At 38.9% G+C, this 20,387-nt stretch overlaps 1 protein-coding gene across 1 annotated transcript in view; it reads left to right on the top strand.

The window, feature by feature from the left end:
* Positions 1–6,155, top strand: part of MCOLN3 (mucolipin TRP cation channel 3) — a 28,104-nt gene extending 21,949 nt beyond the window's left edge. The window contains exons 10-13 of the mRNA XM_003921357.3: positions 1,799–1,900; positions 2,007–2,129; positions 2,914–3,120; positions 4,945–6,155. Coding sequence (XP_003921406.1) covers positions 1,799–1,900; positions 2,007–2,129; positions 2,914–3,120; positions 4,945–5,079 — 567 coding nt within the window. The 3' untranslated portion in view covers positions 5,080–6,155. The remainder of the gene's footprint in view (positions 1–1,798; positions 1,901–2,006; positions 2,130–2,913; positions 3,121–4,944) is intronic.
* The last annotated feature ends 14,232 nt before the right edge of the window (positions 6,156–20,387 follow it).

The following is a 20,387-nucleotide window of genomic DNA, read 5'->3' as shown; positions in this document are numbered from 1 at the left end:
TACCCTTGTCCTATCCTCATTCTAAGCTGATGACCTTACTTCCTGTTTCACAAAAATAATAGAAAAAGACCCAGAGTTTCCACATTCCCACCTTATTTATCTATCTCCTGGCAACAGTGCCCATATACAGTGCTTTTTTTCTGTGGATGTATTGTTTAGGCTACTATTCAGGGCCAACCTCTTCACCTGCCTACCAGAGGTCATCACCACTTGTTTATTCAAGGGTACAGCTCCAGCTAGTTTTACTTCTCTTCGGAATCATCAGTTTCCCCCTCTCTACCAGGTCATTCTCATTAGCATGTTTTTGTCCTTTTTCTTAAGAGATAGTATCTCAACTTTAAATCCTTCCCCTAACTTACTACCCTCATTTATTTAGCAAAAGATCTCAAAAAAGTAGTTAATCTTGTTATTTTTGATTCTGATCCTCTCCTACCCACCCCCCCTCCCCAACTTTTGTTTTTAAGAGACAGGGTTTTGCTTTGTTGCCCAGGCTAGGGGGCAGTCGTGCGATTATAGCTCACTGCAGCCTCGAACTCCCCACTTAGAATTCTTCCCTGAACTCCAGACTTGAATATCCATTGTCTAGTCTGTATCTCCATTTGGATATCTGCTTTTTCTCTCAAATTCAACACACCAAAAACAGAACATCTAAAGCCCCCACCTCTGCACACCAAACCTGCTTCTCTCATAGCCTTCCTAATTTTCGTTAATGGCAACTCTCATCAGTTACTCAAGCCAAAAATCATGGATTCATCATAGACTCCTCTCTTTCACTAATCTCCTCTCTCCCACATCTAATCCAAGAGGAAATATTGTTCTACCTTCATTGGCCAGGCACTGTGGCTCATATAATCCCGGCACTTTGGGAATCTGAGGCAGGAGGATGGCTTGAGCCTAGGAGTTCCAGACCAGTCTGGGCAACATAGTGAGACCCATCTCTACAAAAAATCAAAGACATTAGCCAGCATGGTGGCATGTGTCTGTAACCCAAGCTACTTGAGAGGCTGAGGTGGGAGGATTGCTTGAGCCCAGGAAGTCAACGCTGCATTGAGCTGCCACTGCACTCCACCCTGGGTGATAAGAGTTAGGGCCCTGTCTCCCAAAAAAAAAAAAACGAAATCACCTCGTCAACTCCGCTGTTACCAGCCTGGTCCAAGCTTCCATCTCTCATTTATATTATTGCAATAGCTACCTCACTCCAACAACCTGCTCTCAACCGCAGCAGCCAACATCTGATCATATCACCTCTGTTTGTGGTTCTCAAATTTCCCCAGTTGAGTTAGAGTAAAAGACAAAGTTGGTAAGTGCCACCTTAGCTCTATAACCATATACCCTTTCTATTGCTCACTCCAGCTAGATGCACTATCTTGTCAGGGTACCCTCCTGTCTCAGGGCCTTTCCACTTACCAGTCCCTGTGCCTGGTAGGCTCCTCCCCTCGATTTTTGTTTGACTTGCTCCCTCCCTCCTTTCAGATCTTTGCTCAGATGCTTCCTTTTTAGTGAGACCTTCTCTGATTACGGTGTTTAAAATGACAAACATACCTATTCCTTATCCCCTCCTCTGAATTTTCTCTTCAGCAGTTTTCATCAGCAGATGTCCCAAAGTTTCTATGAACTCATTTATATTGTCTCTCTTCCCTCTTCTAGAATGTAAGCTTCATGAGAGCAAAGAATTTTGTTTGTTTACTACTTTATTCTTAGCACCTAGAACAGTGCCTGACTCATAGCTACCTCAATTTTTATTGCCCGAATGAATTTCTGCTTTGTAATCTGATTATATTTTTCCACTCTGTCTTAGAGTCTAACTAGTTATGATGTCTGTAGCATACTTCTTGGGACCTCTACCATGCTTGTGTGGCTTGGAGTCATCCGATACCTCGGTTTCTTTGCAAAGTACAATGTAAGGAATTCCACAGATCTCCATGCTGTTGGTATTGCTCTCTGAGTTATTACACTGCTTTGACTAAAGGACAAAGAGATTCTAATGGCCTCTCTCTCTTTCCCAGCTTCTCATTTTGACCCTTCAGGCAGCACTGCCCAATGTCATCAGGTTCTGCTGCTGTGCAGCTATGATTTACTTAGGCTACTGCTTCTGTGGGTGGATCGTGCTGGGGCCTTACCACGACAAGGTACTGATAAACAACTTTTCCCCTATTACTATTAAGCTTTTAGTATAGTGCCAGTGGCTTGCCATCCTTTTTCAGTCAACTCCTTTTATTTCGTGATTCAGCCTTAAAATGTTGAAGGTAGTATCTCTAGTGCCATATTTATAAAGTGGCAAGGTGTGACCAACTTGAGAGAATATGTGATGTACTCATCTGTCTCAAGTTCCTTCTTGTAATGTATCAGGTAATTAAGTCCCATTTACTACCAGTGAAGTCAAGTTTAGTCAATTTGATTCATCAGTATATCCAAGAGCAGTCTATTCAGATAAGTCTTCTCAAAATGTGACTTTATTTAAAAAGTAGCATGGGGGAAACTTGTAGGAATATTTGAAATTTTGTTACCAGAGCTATAGTCTGGAATGGAATATTATGCCTTATTTTAAATGAAATAAACTTTAAAATGAGATGTATGAGCATGCATAGTTGGGACCTGGGTATCTCTGCACAGGCATTTCAAGGTCTCTTTGAGGTAAAGGGCAGATGTTGATTCAGAAAAGCACTGAGGGTGCAGACCAGCTCCTGCATTTGGTTCGGGCTACTCCAAGAGAGAGCTGCTTGTCACAGGGAAAAAAGTAGTAGGCTTATATGTGTTATATGCATCACAAAGCAAATGTGTGGTTCCCTTAGATTATTTGTTTGAAAATGGTAACTTGGGTTATCTGGTCCCATTATGTTTAATATAATGTCATGAACTAAAGTCTCCAATGGGAAGGAACATGGAATAAAGTGAACTTTTTTCTTTTTCCAGTTTCGTTCTCTGAACATGGTCTCTGAGTGCCTTTTCTCTCTGATAAATGGAGATGATATGTTTGCCACATTTGCAAAAATGCAACAGAAAAGTTACTTGGTCTGGCTATTTAGTAGAATTTACCTCTACTCATTCATCAGCCTCTTTATATATATGATTTTAAGTCTTTTCATTGCACTGATCACTGATACATATGAAACCATTAAGGTAGGTTTATCAAGAGCCGTAAGTAGTAGCATTGTCCTATAACTTGTAGAGACGCAGTAAAATTCAGTTCCTAATGGTAGAAGACAAGTTGATGGAATGTTAATTTCTTCAGGATAGAGAAAAAGGACCTTATTTTTAGGGACTGATAAACAGAAATAGAGGAAAAACAGAATGTCCGGAATGCCAAAAGCCTTAGTCTCTAGGTAGTTAAGCTTTTTCACACAAGCTTTCTAACATTTTATTAGCATTATAAGGGTAATTCAAAGTCTGAGGGGCAAAGAGTTAAAAACTAAAAAAAAAAAAAAAAAAAAAAAAAGAATTATTAGGGTTAGTAGATATTGGGTGAATAAAACATATGGCATTTCAGAAAGCCAAAATATTGTGGGAACATAAAAAATCCAATTTTTATAAAGAAAAATTGATCCCTTCATTTGGACTGTGCTGTAACTGAGCCAGTTACTCTTTGCAAGGCCCTGCAGGGCACAAGCCCAGGGGCCCAGCCTCTAGAATAGCAAAAGGATTAATGGGTCCAGTACTAGCCAGGCAGCTTTATACAGTCAGATACCTGAACTGAAAAGCTATTGTCATTCATATGAGATATTTTAAAAATCAGTTTGAGCCCCCTGAAATATGGAAAGGCAGAATAAATAGCCATATATGTTTAAATTAATAATATTATACTGTTAGGTGTATTTGTGGCATAGACACTTCAACACAGGGATTTTCTGGGTATGAGAGGGGTAAAGAAACATGAAACCATGTGGTTGGTCCCAGGAATAAACAGAAGGCCTTGGTTTGGAGCTGATAATGATGAATACTTTGCTCATGAAGCCAGGGCTGTGACTTCATCCTTATTGAACAAGATTGCAGGGACCAAATGTCCTCCTTGCTTTCTCATCTGCTCAGCAGATGTGTCCTTAGGGTCACCAAGACAACTGTGAAAGAACAGAGTTGTAACTTCAAATCCCTCTCAGTGGTGCTGTAAAAGTTCACTGCCTCCAACTCTGCATGCAGAGAACTATGTGTTATTCGAGGGTGACATCTGAGAGCTCTTAGGGTAACATGAGTTTTCACCTTTGATGACATAAGCCTGAAACTCGTATTTTAGATGTTAACCTCTTGCCATGGGCTCAGAGCACTTGCCAAATGGGAAAGCTAAGTTACTGCTGATCCTTTCTAGTCACGGCGTGTCCTAGAAATTTTAGGTCCCAAACTGATATAAATATGAGGCCCTTAAACTTCCTGGAAGACTGACTCCAAAAGAGTGTACAGATTGGAAAGGTCCCTTACAGCATTCAGATCTTTATTCAGACCCTGGGCCAGCTCAGGAGCATTCAAGACTGTGCCGCGGTCTTCTGGGCAAGGCCAGGGATGTCCATCCCTCAGCCTGCTAGAAAACCTTGTTAATTTAGATCGGCTGGGCTTCTTGTGGCCTGAACCAGGTTCCATCGAAAATGCCTGCATCACATTGGTCTTGAAGTCTCAGGGCTGCAGGGCAGAGTAGTGACAAAGGTTCTCATACTTGGGATGGGGCTGGCTTAGTTCTCCCTGGAAGGAAGACTCAGACTTAGACTCAGTGTGCCCATTTGGGTTTCAGCAGACCCAGAAAGAGAGCTCAGGTAGGCAGCTGCAGAATCCTAGGCCCACTTTACCTGTGCCAAACCTGAGTGACTCCAGAGGCGACATCTCTTTGCAGGTACTCAGAAGTAACTATACTATCTCTCTAGAGAACCCCCTCCCTTGCCAAATGATCCATTTTGAATTTGGAATGAAGCTGTTTTCAAAGGACTTATTAATGAGAGCTTTTAACATTCTTCTGTATAGCATTACCAACAAGATGGCTTCCCAGAGACTGAACTTCGTACTTTTATATCAGAGTGCAAAGATCTACCCAACTCCGGAAAATTCAGATTAGAAGATGACCCTCCCATATCTTTATTCTGCTGTTGTAAAAAGTAGCTATCAGGTTTATGTGTACTTTACAGCAAAATATAATGTGTAGCTGAGATTAAAGACTGTGGATATTCTAAGATCAGATATAGTATGTTCAAAGACTATTATTTTGAGCTAATTGAGAGCTATAATTCAACAATAACTTTATATTTTTAAAAGTAATATTTAATGTCTTTGCAGTTTTATGCTAGGTTTGTTTTTAAAAATAATGAGAAAAGCTATTGGATTATTATTTCTTGTTTATTTTGCCATGGTCTTAGAATGTATTCTCTGTGCCTCTCTGTTGCTTTGATACTCTTACTTCCATCTATGCTGACTATGTGGACTGTGTAATCGGTGGAAAACAATCCCTGGTCTGACTGTGACTTCGGACAACTCAGTAATCCAGGCTTGGAACTCTCAGGAGCCCATCCTTGAGAGAGTAGAGATAGTTACCATATATACAGTAATAGTTATATTTTAAAATCTTCTTTTAAAAGGAAGAATAAGAGTTCACCAGAATAAGAATGCACTGGCTAACAGTGTGATAGAGTCATGTGTTGCTTAATGATAGAGATATGTTTTGAGAAATGTATCATTAGGCGATTTTGTCATTAAACACCATAGCATATAGTTCCACAAACCTAGATGGTGCTTACTTACACACCTAGGCTATAGCCTGTTGGTCCTAGGGTACAAATCTGTACCATACTTTACTGTATTGAATACAGTAGACAATTGTAACACAATGGTAAGTATCTAAACATAGAAAAGGTACAGCAAAAATATGGTTTTATAATCTTCTGAGACCACCATTGTATATACAGTACATCATTGACTAAAACATCATTAATCCGCATATCACTGTATTTGGTTATGAAAAACAACTTATTTGATTCTGCTTTTTGTTCTTAAGAGGATTAGGTTTTTAAATACTCATTTACAAGTTTTCTATCCTCCTTCAGTATTAAAGTAGAAAGTAAAAAGAGTGTCTTATACATGCATGAAAATTAAAGCACATACCAAATGCATTTTTGATCCAGAAGTGATTATTTACTACTTGAGCAGCCTGTTAAAATTTGTGATATACTATACCTTTCATAGGCACATTAAGTCTCACAGTGAAGTGTTCTGGGGTGAGAGGCGGTGGTTTCATGGGGCAAGTTTCTATAGCTTACATTAAAATCGGGACTAGGCACAGTTTCTCATGCCTATAATCCCTGCACTTTGGAAGGCCAAGGCAGGAGAATTGCTAGAGCCCAGGAATTCGAGACCAACCTAGACAACATAGTGAGACCCATCTCTACAAAAAACAGAAAAAAAATAGCTGCATGTGGTGCCACATGCCTGTAATCCTAACTACTTAGGAGGCTAAGGCAGGAGGATCGCTTGAGCCCAGGAAGTCGACTGCAGTGAGCTGTGATGATGCCACTGCACTCCAGCCTGAGTGACAGAGTGAGACTGTCTCAAATATATACACATACTTATGCACATGAAAACAATTATGCTTAAAATTTTAAAGTAAGAGAAATGTGTGCTGTAAAAAGACATAAAAATAGCCTCTACTCCTTATAGACTGCTGATTGAGAATTACAGGGTTTTTCAACACATGAATATTTATTGTATATACTATTTATACAAATAGAAATGAATTCAATAATGTGCAGTGAAGATTTTCTCAAAGCAAACTTTTTTTTTAAAACCTGATTTTTAAATTTGTGATTTTGTTTTACTGAGATTTTATTATTTAATCATAATGACAGTCATAATAATGACTCCAGATGTTGAAATGGGAGGTTTTATAACAGGTATAAGCTATTTCTATAGTACCAGAGGCTTTAAAACAATAAAAAAATCTAAATAAGTGACTATTTTGGGGGCAGTTCTAATATTTGTAATGCTATCATTTTTAGAAGTTACTATAATTCTATGTGTGTTTTAAAATCATGTTTATTACCTGATAAATCCTTTTCTTTACACCTTGTGAGATTTTTAGACTAACAGCACTTCAATGGAAACACGAAACCACTGACCCAGCACTGGGCCTGGAGTTTTGCTTTGCTCTGAAGTCATTATGTTTCTTCTGTGGAATCACAGCCAAGGACTTGGCACCTTCACATCTCTCTCCTGATTCTCCAGGTTCTCTTATTGTAGCAGGAGTCCCTGATAAATCCCAAGGCTTAACTTTTGGTAATTATGTCCATGAGAGAATAGCTCTCCTGTCTACTGAAAGAAATAGCATTGACTGACTTTTGAACTATCCTCAAACCAGTACAATGGCTTGATCTGGGTAGGCAGATAAATTATGGGCCAGTCATTTTAGAGTTCTCCTTACATGTATATATGTATCACAGAGAATCCCAAGGTAGTTGTAAGAAAGAACAGAGAATGGAAGTCATTTTTTCTTCCAGGCTTCTAGTCTCCTTAGCCCAGGAAATCAGGGCAAGACATTTGTATGCACTTTTTCTGGAAGTCAGATTTCCTGTCCTCTCCTCTTGCCATAATGATTTTCAGGGTTGTAAGCCAAAGGGATTTTTTTTTTCTTTTCTCTTTTTTTTTTTTTTTGCAATAGAGTCTTGCTCTGTTGCCCAGGATGAAGGCTGGAGTATAGTGGAGTGATCTCATTTCACTGCAACCTTCACCTCCCAGGTTCAAGTGATTCTTGTGCCTTAGCCTCCTGAGTAGCTGGAACTACAAACGCACACCACCATGCCTGACTAATCTTTTTGTATTTGTAGTAGAGACAGTTTTACTATGTTGGCGAGACTGGTCTTGAACTCCTGCCCTCAAGTGATCTGCCTGCATCAGCCTCCCAAAATGCTGGGATTATAGGTGTGAGCCACTGTGCCCAGCCTACTGGGGGATCTTGTTAAGGTCATGAATGTACAGGTAATACCAGCAGAGATTCTCTCTCTCTCTCTCTCTCTTTCTCTCTCTCTCTCTCTCTCTGTCTCTGTCTCTCTCTCTCTCTCTCTCTCTCTCTCTCTCTCTCTCTCTCTGTCTCTCTCTCTCTCTCTCTCTCTCGACTACTTTATCAAAGCCTAATCATATATTCTTATTCATCATGTCCTAGTAGGAGGCCAGGAATCTGCTATTTTTAGCCAGCACACAAAGTGATTCTGATACAAGTGGTTTGTGGTAGCTGTGGGGCTCAGAGCTGAACCAGGAAGATAAATCCCTTTGTGGGGGCTACAAATAAATAGTTGTTTATAAGTCTCAGGATTCAGAATGGCCTTCTGTCACTCAAGAGAAACTACACTAGTCAAGACAGAAATCGCAAGAAAGTGGGTTTATAGATATCAACTTGGATATTTTAGTATTTGTGTCTGTAAAAATCGTTTTTGTTCAGACATTGATTTTGCTGATGCTACATTTTTTAAACAATTCAGATCCCATTTTCTCTTTTTACTTAATTATGTTTTAAATTATCTAATATGCATTTTTAATCTTTTTTATCCCACCACGCTATTTTCCAATTAATACATAAAAATAGGTGTATGGATTAGAACAAAAAAGGCAAAACTCATTATTTGCAGATACTATAATCTATATAGAAAGTCTGATAGAATATACGTAACACATGGGTCAAAGAAGAACTATCCGAAGGCTGAGGCAGGAGGATCACTTGAGCCCAGGAAGTCAAGGCTACAGTAAACCACGATTGTGCCACTGCATTCCAGCCTGGGCAACAGAGTGAGACCTTGTCTCAAAAAGAGAAAGAGAGAAATCTTAAGAAATTAAAAATTATTTTGAAATAAAAACTAAAATAAAAATTATCAAGAATTGTGGGAAACAAAGCAATGCCTAGAGGAAAATTTATAGCATTGAATACAATAATTAGAAAAGAAAGATTTAAAAATCAATCTTCTAAGCTTCTACCTTAGAAAACAAAGAAGAGCAAGTTAAAACCAAAGGAAGCAGAAAAAAAAATTATAGCAGAAATTAATGAAATTGAAAACAGGAAATTAGTGGACAAAATCAACAAAACGAAAAACTGGTTCTTTGAAAAGATAGATAAAATCAGGAAGCCTATAGCCAAGCTAAGAAAAAAGAGGGAAGACACAAATTACTAATACTAGAAAGAGGGAGCAACAGTACCTATCTCATGGGCATTAAATGGATAATAATATAATAGGAATGAATCTATGCCTACAGATTTGAAAACCTGGGTGATAGGGACCAATGCCTTCAAAGACACAATTGCCAGTTGCCAAAACTTACACAAGAAGAAACAAACAATAATCTGGTAAATAAATGGAATCAATAATGAATAACCTTCCAAAACAGAAAGCACTAGGCTCAGATGTTTTCACTGGTGAAGTCTACTAGACATTTAAGGAACAAATTACACCAATCCTGTATAATTTTTTCCGGAAGACAGGATTGGAATACATCCTAACTCATTCTGTGAGACCAGCATTAACTTAGTATCAAAACCAGAGAGAGATTATAAAAAAAGAAAACTAAAGGCCAACATCTCTTATGAACAAAAATTCTCAACAAAAACATTAGCAAACCAAATTCAACAATGTTTGAGAAAAATTGTGTACTACAAGCAAGTGGGATTTATTCTAGGCAGCAAGGCTGATTCAACATTTAAAGCTCAATTAATGTACTCCATCCATCACATCAAAAGGCTGAAGAAAATATATCACGTGGTCATATCAATAAATACACAAAAAGCATTTTTTAAAAATCCAACATCCAGGCCGGGCGCGGTGGCTCAAGCCTGTAATACCAGCACTTTGGGAGGCCGAGGCGGGTGGATCACGAGGTCAAGAGATCGAGACCATCCTGGTCAACATGGTGAAACCCCGTCTCTACTAAAAATACTAAAAATTAGCTGGGCATGGTGGCGTGTGCCTGTAATCCCAGCTACTCAGGAGGCTGAGGCAGGAGAATTGCCTGAACCCAGGAGGCGGAGGTTGCGGTGAGCCGAGATCGCGCCATTGCACTCCAGCCTGGGCAACAAGAGCTAAACTCCGTCTCAAAAAACAAAACAAAACAAAACAAAAATCCAACATCCATTCATGAAAAAGCCTTTAGCAAACCAAAAAAAAAAAAAAAAAAAAAAAAAAGGGAACATCTTCAACTTGAAGAACATCTACAAAACAAAAACAAAAAAAATAGAGTTAACATCGTACTTAATGGTGAGAAACTTAAGACGTTTTAATGCAAAGATCAGGGACAAGGCAAGGATGGCCCCTCTTAACACTCCTTTTCAACATGTCCACTCTTTAACACTCCTTTTCAACATCACACTAGAAGTTCTAGCTAATGCAGTAAAATATGAAAAGGAAATAAAAGATATTCAGATTGGGACAGAAGAAATAAAACTCTTTGAGATGACATGATTGTCTATGTAGGAAATCTGAGAGAATTAAAAAAACAACTGAAACTACTAAGTAATTATAACAAGATTGTAGTATACGAGGTTAATATACAAAATCACTTTCTTGTATATCAGCAATGAACAATTAGAATTTGAAATTAAAAACTCAATACTATTTATAGAAGTATCCCCCAAAATGAAATACTTGGCTATAAATCTAACACTATGTAGAAGTTCTATATGGAAAAAAAAAACTGTAAAACTCTGATGAAAGAAATCAAAGAACTAAATAAGTGGAGGGATATTTCAAGTTGGGAAGAATTGACATCTTGACAATATTGAGCTTTTTGAAAAAGCAGGCTCAATATTGTCAAGATGTCAATTTTTCCCAACTTGATCTATAGATCAACACAACACTAAATTAAGATCCAAGGGAGTTCTTTTGTGGATATCAAACAATTGATTTTCGAGTTTATATGGAGAGGCAAAAGACCCAGAATAGACAATATTGAAGGAAAAGAACAAAATTTTAAAAAATATTTAAAAAAAGGAACTGCCTAATGTGAAGACTTACTATAAAACTATAGTAATTGGCCAGGCACGGTGGCTCATGCCTGTAATCCCAGCACTTTGGAAGGCCAAGGTGGGCGAATCATGAGGTCAGGAGATGGAGACCATCCTGGCTAATACGGTGAAACCCCATCTTTACTAAAAATACAAAAAGTTAGCCCAAAGGATATCACTTTTTTAAAATCCACTCAATTGATGGGCATTTTATCCAATCCTTGATTGATGGACATTTGGGTTGATTCCATATTTTTGCAATTGCGAATTGTTCTGCTATAAACATGTATGTGCAAGTGCCTTTTTTGTATAATGACTTCTTTTCCTCTGGTCCCATTACCCATTACCCAGTAATGGGATTGCTGAGTCAAATGGTAGATCTGCTTTTAGTTCTTTAAGGAATTTGGATTGAGCACGGTGGTTCACGCCTGTAACCCAGTACTCTGGGAGGCTGAGGTGAGTGGATCACTTGAGGTCAGGAGTTCAAACCAGCCTGGTCAAAACGGCAAAACCCAGTCCCTACTAAAAATACAAAAAAAATTAGCCGGGCCTGGTGGCATGCACCTGTAATCCCAGCTACCTGGGCGGCTGAGGTGGAAGAATAACTTGAATCCAGGAGGCAGAGGTTGCGGTGTGCTGAGATCATGCTACTGCATTCCAGCCTGGGAGTGCAGAAGCTTTTTAGTTTAATTAAGCCCCATCTATTTATCTTTTTGTTGCACTTGTTTTTGGGTTTTTGGTCAGGAAGTCTTTGCCGAAGCCAATGTCTAGAAGCATTTTTCCAATGTTATCTTCTAGAATTTTTATGGTTCTGCACAGTGAAAGAAACAATCAGCAGAGTAAACAGACAACCCACAGAGTGGGATAAGATCTTCACAAACTATGCAACAATTGCAGAATATACATTTTCATCAGCACATGGAACATTCCCCAAGATCATATCATAGACAACTAAACAAGTCTCAATAAATTTAAGAAAACTGAAATTTTATCAAGTACTCTCTCAGACCACATTGGAATAAAATTGGAAATCAACTACAAAAGGAATTCACAAAACCATGCATTGAATCTATAAATTACTTTGGGCATTTTCACAATATTGATTCTTCCTAAACATGAACTTGGAATGTTTCTCCATTTGTTTGTGTCCTCTCTTATCTCCTTGAGCAGTGGTTTATAGTTCTCCTTAAAGAGGTCTTTTACATTCTTTGTTAGTTGTATTCCTAGATATTTTATTCTCTTTGTAGCAACTGTGAATGGGAGTTCACTTGTGATTTGGCTCTCTGTTAGCCTGTTATTGGTGCATAGAAATGCTTGTGGTTTCTGCACATTGATTTTGTATCCTAAGACTTTGCTGAAGTTGCTTATCAGTTTAAGGAGATTTCGGGCTGAGACGATAGGGTCTTCTAAATATACAATCATGTCATCTGCAAATAGAGACAATTTGACTTCATCTTTTCCTAATTGAAAACCCTTTATTTTTTATTCTTGCCTAATTGCTCTGGCTATAACTTCTAACACTATATTGAATAGGTGTGGTGACAGAGGGCATCCTTGTCTAGTGCCAGATTACAAAGGGAATGAGTCCAGTTTTTGCCCATTCAGTATGATATTGGCTGTGGGTTTGTCATAAATAGCTTTTATTATTTTGAGATACATTCCTTTGATACCTAGTTAAAACTTTGAGAGTTTTTAGCATAAAGGGCTGTTGAATTTTATCAAAGGCCTTCTCTGCATCTACTGAGAAATTCATGTGGTTTTTGTCTTTGATTCTGTTTATGTGGTGGATTACATTTATGGATTTGCATATGTTGAACCAGCCTTGATCCCTGGATGAAGCCTACTTGATCATGGTGGATAAGCTTTTTGATGTGCTGTTGCAATTGGTTTGCCAGTATTTTATTGAAGATTTTTTCATCTATGTTTATCATGGTTATTGGCCTGAAGTTTTCTTTTTTTGTTGAGTCTCTGCCAGGTTTTGGTATCAGGATGATGTTGGTCTCATAATTTGGGAAGGATTCCCTCCTTTTGTATTGTTTGGAAATAATTTCAGAAGGAATGGTACTAGCTCCTTTTTGTATGTCTGGTAGAATTCAGCTGTGAGCCCATCTGGACCTGAACTTTTTTTGGTTGGTAGGCTATTAATTGCTGCCTCAACTTTAGCCCTTGTTATTGTTCTGTTCAAGGTTTCAACTTCTTCCTGGTTTAGGCTTGGGATGGTGCAGTGGTCCAAGAATTTATCCATTTCTTCCAGGTTTATGGGTTTATATGCATAGAGTTGTTTGTAGTAATCTCTGATTGTAGTTTGTATTTCTGTGGAGTCAGTAGTGATATCCCCTTTATTGTTTTTTATTGCATCTATTTGATTCTTCTCTCTTTTTGTTTTTATTAATCTAGCTAGTGGTCTGTCTATTTTGTTGATCTTTTCAAAAAACCAGCTCCTGGATTTATTAATTTTTTGAAGTGTTTTTTGTGTCTCTATCTCTTTCAGTTCTGCCCCGATCTTAGTTATTTCTTGTCTTCTGCTAGCTTTTGAGTTTTTTTGATCTTGCTCCTCTAGCTCTTTCAATTTTGATGATAGGGTGTCGATTTTAGATCTTTCCTTGCTTCTCTGGTGGGCATTTATTGCTATAAATTTCCCTCTAGCCACTGCTTTAAATGTGTCCCAGAGTTTCTGGTACGTTGTGTCTTTGTTCTCATTGGTTTCACAGAACATCTTTATTTCTGCCTTCATTTCGTTGTTTATCCAGTCGACATTCAGTAGCCAGTTGTTCAGTTTCCAGGAAGTTGTGCGGTTCTGAGTTAGTTTCTTAATTCTGAGTTCTAATTTGATTGCGCTCTGGTCTGAGAGACTGTTTGTTATGATTTCTGTTGTTTTGCATTTGCTGAGGAGTGATTTAATTCCAATTATGTGGATTATGTTAAACAACCAAACCTAAGAATAATTGAAGATTCTTTCTTTCATCCTGACTTCGAATAACCTGATGACTATGTGCCTAGTTGATGATCTTTTTGTGATAAATTTCCTGGGTGTCCTTTGAGCATCTGGATATCTAGATCTCTAGCAAGGCCAGGAAAATTTCATTAATTATTGCCTTAAATAAGTTTTCCAAACTTTTAGATTTCTCTTCTTTCTCAGGAAGACCAATTATTCTTAGGTTTAGTTGTTTAATATAATCCCAAACTTCTTGGAAGCCTTGTTCATTTTTTAATTCTTTTTTCTTTGTCTTGGGTTAATTGAGTTAATTTGAAAGCATTGTTTTTGAGCTCTGAAGTTCTTTCTTCTAGGTGTTCAATTCTATTGTTGAAACTTAGCAGTGTATCTTGCATTTCTCTAAGTCTGTCTTTCATTTCCAGAAGTTGTGATTGTTTTTTATTTGTGTTATTACTCTGGAGACTTTTTTGGTCCATATCCTGTATGATTTTTAAAATTTCTTTAAGTTGGTTTTCACTTTTTCTGGTGCCTCCTTGAATAGGTTAAAAACTGACCTTCTGAATTCTTTCTCTGGCAATTCAGATATTTCTTCTTGGTTTGGATCCATTGCTGGTGAACTAGTGTGATCTTTTGAGAGTATTGAAGAATTTTGAGAGTATTGAAGAATTTTTGAGAGTACTGAAGAATTTTGAGAGTATTGCTTTGTTGCATTACCAGAATTGTTTTTCTGGTTCCTTCTCATTTGGGTAGACTAGGTCAGAAGAAAGATTTGGGGCTCAAGGGCTGCTGTTCAGATTATTTTGTCCTATGGGGTGATACCTTGATGTGGTGCTTTCCCCCTTCCTCTAGGGATGGGGCTTCCTGAGAGCTGGATAGTGATTGTTACGCTGTTGTGGGTCTAGCCACCTATGAAGCTTGGGTTGGTACTGGGGAGGGTCTCCAAAGAGTGCTGTGATGTGATCTGTCTTCAAGTCTCTCAGCCATGGATACCAGCCCCTGTTCCAGTGGAGGCAGCATAGGAGTGAACTGGACTCTTTGAGGGTCCTTGGTTGCAGTTTTGTTTCATGCACGGGCTTTCTCAAATGCTGGTTGTGCTAGCAATGAAACTGTCACATGGACAGACTCAGGACCTCTGGTTTGCCAGGATGTTACAGGCACTGGAATTAGCTGTTGTTTTCTCCTTTCTTGTAGCAGGGTTGTTCTTTTATAAGTTGCTGTAATGGCCTGAGTTGATTGGGCTCCAGCCAGGAGGTGATGCTTTCAAGAGCACATCAGCTGTGTTAGTATAGTGGGTATACACACTTGCCCTAAGGACCCCTGCATAAGTATTTTGTTTTCTCAGGTGATGCATGGAGCCACAGAGCCCCCAAGAGATTAAGTCTTTTGTCTTTGGCTATCAGGGCAGATAGATAAAGACCATCAGGTGGGAGGAGGGTTAGGGATGTCCAAGCTTAGACGCCTTGGGTGGGGCTTGCTGCAGTAGCTGTCGGGAATGGAGATGTTGTTCTCAGGACAATGGAGTTATGTTCCCAGGGGGACTGGCTGCCTCTGATGCATCATGTAGGTCACAGGGAAATGGGGGAAAGTCTGCAGTGACAGGCCTCACTCAACTTTTCTGCAGCCCGCAAGCGCCCAGTCTCACTCCCTTTGTGCCTCCCCACCCCTGACAACACTAAGTTTTTATCCTGGCAGCCAGTGATCAGGGCCGAGATTCACACCCCCACCCCCCCACCCCCCCCACCCCCCCACCCCCCCCACCCCCGCCAGGCTACAAGCCTCCCCGCAGGGAAAGCCAGCGGGGCTTTTAGGCCCCACCCCTTCCAGCGTGCCACTGTGCCCTATCTGCACTTGCCATTCATCTCCCTTCCCTGAATTCTGCACAGGAAAATTCACACTTGGTCAAAATTATTACAAAGCTCATCTGTAAATTTCCTTCTCTGTGTGGTCCTTCCCCAATTCCATTGGCAGCCCTCTCGAAGGACCCCAGTGAGATAAAGTCAGAAATGGCTTCCCTGGTGACTGGGAGTACCTACAGAGCTCTTTCTGCTGTTGCATCTACTTTTACATTTTGCTCAGCTCTCTAGATTCATTTCAGCTCTAGGTAACGTGAAATCCCTCTCCTGTGATCTGGATTTTCAGCTTCCTCAGTGAGGATGTGTGTTGGGTGGCAGACTCTCCCCCTTCACACTCACCATTTTTCAGCTGTCTTAGAGTTTGTATCCACAGTCACATTTTCAAAGGGTCTGTTAATTTTTTCAGTGTTCTTGGTATGTTCCTTTGGTAGTTCTTGAAGCAAAAGCTCATAATGTCTCCACATACTGTTCTGTTCATCTCAGTGGGAGCTGTAAGTTAGTCATGCCTCCTATCTGCCATTTTTTTCCTGGAGCCTGACTTTTTAAATACATCACTGAAAGCATGATCCATGAAATAAATAATTGATACATTGGTCTTTATTATAATTAAAAACTTCTCTGTAAAAGATATCACCATGAGAAAGAGAAGACAAGCTGCAGACTGGAAGAAAAATACTTGCAAAAGACATATCTGAAAAAGTATTGTTATTCAAAATATATAAAGAACTCACATATTTTTATTTTTGAGATGAGGTGTTGCTCTATTGCTCGGGCTGGACTGCAGCCTTGAACTCTTGGGTTCAAGCAATCCTCCGGCCTCAACCTACTGAGTAGCTAGGACCACAGGTACATACCACCAAACCCAGCTAATTAAAAAATTTTTTTTCTTTCATGGAGAGAGGATCTGTCTTTGTTGCCCAGGCTGCTGTTGAACTACTGGCCTCAAGTGATCCTCCCACCTCTGCCTCTAAAAGTGTTGAGATTACTGGCATGAGCCACCGTGCCCAGCCTAAAGAACTCTTAAAACTCAACAATAAGAAGATAGACAACCCCATTAAAAAATAAGAAAAAGACCTGATGAGATACCACAGTAAAGAAGACATACAGATGAAAAATAAGTATATGAAAACACACTCAGCATCATATGTCATTAGGGAATTGCAAAATAAAACAAGATACCACTACACACCTATTAGAATGGCCAAAACCTGTAATACTGAAAATTCCAAATACTGGCAAGTATGTGGAGCAAGAGGAACTCTCATTCATTGCTGGTACAAATATAAAATGATATAGCCACTTTGGAAGATGGGTAGTTTTTTACAAAGCTATGCTCTTCCCATACAATCCAGCAATTGTACTCCTTGTTATTTAAAAAAAGGAATTGAAAACTTATCTACACAAAAACCTGCATACAGATATTGATAACAGCTTTATTTATAATTGCTCTATTTATAAATTAAAATTTGGAAAAAAAACAAAAATGTCCTTTAGTAGATGAATGAATAAGTACACTGTGATATATCCATTCAATGGAACATTATTCAGTGCTAAAAAGAATTGAGCTATCAAGTCATGTGAAGACAAATAGGAAACTTAAATGCATATTACTAAATGAAAAAAGCCAGGACTAGAGTGGTGGCTCACGCCTGTAATTCCAGTACTTTGGGAAGCTGAAGTGGGTGGATCACAAGGTCAAGAGATCAAGATCATCCTGTCCAACATGGAAAACCCCATTTTGTATTTTTAGTCTCTACTAAAAATACAAAAAATAGCTGGGTGTGGTGGAACACACCTGTATTCCCACCTACTTGGGAGGCTGAGGCAGGAGAATCATTTGAACCTGGGAAGTAGAGTTTACAGTGAGCTGAGATCATGCCAACACTCCAGCCTGGCAACAGATTGAGACTCCATCTCAAAAAAAGAGAAAAAAGCCAATCTGAAAAGGCTACATACTGTATGATTCCAACTACATGACAATCTGAAAAGGAAAAACTTGTAACAGTAAAAAAATGAGTGGTTGACAAGGGTTGTGGGGAGGGATGTATAGATGCAGCACAGAGGATTATTACAGTAGTATTTTCATCAGTTTGGGCTGCTATTACAGAATACTACAGACCGGGTGGCTTAAGCACCAGAAATTGATTTCTCATAGTTCTAGAGGCCAGGGAATCCAAGATCAAAGTGCTAGCACAACTGGTATCTGGTGAGGGTGCACTTCCTAGTTTGCAGACAGCTATTTTCTCATTATATTCTCACATGGTGGAGAGAGAGAGAGATCATCTCTCTCCTATCTTTTCTTATATGGGCACTAGGGTACTAATTGCATTCATGATAGCTTGACTCACAAGACCTAATTACCTCCCAAATGCCCCATCTCCAAATATCAGCACATTGGGGATTTAGGTTGCAACATATAAATTTTTGTGAGCATGGGGGGATTGGTAATGTAGGGGCAAACATTTAGTCCACAGCAGGCAGTCAAACTATTCTGTGTGATAGTATGGTGGTAGATCGAGTCATTATATGTTTGTCAAAACTTACAGCCTGCACATAAGAGTGAACCCTAAAGTAGGGACTTTGGGTGATGATTTGTCAATGTATATTCATCAATTATAACAAATGTACTATTCTTTCATAGGATGTTAACAGTGTGGGAGAGGCTATGCATATGTGGGAGCAGGGAACATATAGGAACTTTGTACTTTCTGCTCAATTTTGCAATAAACCTAAAACTGCTCTAAAAATAGTCTATTTTAAAAAAATTAAAGTAAGAATAAATATTTCATAATACATGGAACACAGCCACTCTCTTCTTTATATATTATGTACAATTATCTTTACAGAGTTAAATAGTTGTAAAGGAGACAGTTCAATGCACAAAGCCTACATATTTATATCTGACTTTGTGCAGAAAAAAACAAGCCAACCCTGAATTATAAGATAACTTGCGAAAACTGGCTTACTTGATGTCGAAAAATTGAGGTCCATTAATATCTCCCACCACATGCAAAGTTAAAGTACAATGGAATTTGATATGAAGGATAAAACTATTACAGAAAATGCAGAAGAATGGTTAATTAAGGGTAGAGAATAGTTTCTTTAAAAAGATCATAAAAGCACAAACTATAAGGATTAATATACTTAATATTGATGTCATAAATCAAAATTAAAAACTTTCATCCAAGGAAAAACACAATGGAAAAAGAGAGAGATGACAACTGGAAGAAAATACTTACAATGTTTAAAACTGGCAAAGAATTAATATCCACAACATACAGAACACTACTTGCACATCAAAAAATTTTGGCAAGGATGTGAAAGTAGGTAAATAAAGGGCATCATTTTTCTCCTATTTTATTCCATTTTCTCTCCCCATGTTCTTCACAATAAACATTGTTTTTGCCTGTGCATCCTAGAAAATTGTTAAAATTGTTGCATTTTTACTGTTAGCCTGTTTCACATTTTCTTTTCTTTCCTTTGTTGTTGTTGTTTGTTTGTTTGTTTGTTTATTTATTTATTTGAGACTGGGTCTCTGTTGCCCAGGCTGGAATGTAGTGGTGCAATCTTGGCTCACTGCGACCTCGACCTCCCAGGTTCAGGCAATCCTTCCACCTCAGCCTCCCAAGCAGCTAGAACCAAAGGTGTGGGCCACCATGCCCAGCTAATTTTTGTATTTTTGGTAGAGACAGGGTTTCACTATCTTGCTCAGGCTAGTCTGGCACTCCTGGCCTCAGCAATCTACCCTCCTTGGCCTCCCAAAGTTCTGGGATTACAGGTGTGAGCCACCGTGCCCAGCCTATCTCACATTTTCTAGGCTACTTTAAGAAAATTCTCTTTAAACACGAAATCAGTGAAACTTCCACATGAAGACAAACTGCTAGAGAAATTAAAGATCTTTAGGTTGTAAATTTAAAATGCCGTATTATAAAACACTGTTGAGCAAAAAATTCTCGTGTTACCTGGTTATTGGTCATTACAAATTTGAATCAGGGCACAAAGCTTTTTGTGCTGTGATATAAAGAACAGAGCACAGATGCTTGAAAGGATTAACACAGCACAAAACAATGTCCATTACTGCCCACTGAAAAATGAGCCACGATCTTTACCATAAACAAGTGACTTTTTGAAAGCTAAAAACTTACTGCCTACTGTGAACTAAATTTGCTAAGAATGATTAGATGGCTGAAAACTTCAGTATGTGTTATATTTATAATAAATCCTTCAGCCATCTGACTCCAGTAATTTTCCACTGTCACTGTTCTCCCTTCTTCTCCACCCTCAAATCCTGCACACACTCAGATTAAATATTTCTTAGAACCATGCTACTTACAGAGTGGGACCAGCAGCAGCAGCAGCAGCAGCAGCAACTTCTTACTAGAAATGCAAAACCTCAGGTCCTACTGAATCAGTCTGCTTCAATAAAAACTCTGGTGACTCATGTACACATTAAAGTTTGAGATCCCCAGATCTCCCTTTTGCAACTATTTATCCCTCTGCAGGGGTTCCCAAACCCCAGGCTGCAGACTGGTACAGGTCTGTGACCTGCTAAGAACCAAGCCGCACTGCAGGAGGTGAGCACTGAGCAAGAGAGCAGCGGTTCCGTTAGATTCTCATAGGAGCAGGAGCCTTACTGTGAACTGCGCATGGG

This window comes from Saimiri boliviensis, chromosome 11 (assembly GCF_048565385.1).
Source record: "Saimiri boliviensis isolate mSaiBol1 chromosome 11, mSaiBol1.pri, whole genome shotgun sequence".
In the NCBI taxonomy this organism is placed as follows: domain Eukaryota; kingdom Metazoa; phylum Chordata; class Mammalia; order Primates; family Cebidae; genus Saimiri; species Saimiri boliviensis.
Note: the sequence above shows the minus strand (reverse complement) of the source record. Positions and strands in the feature narration are given on the sequence as shown.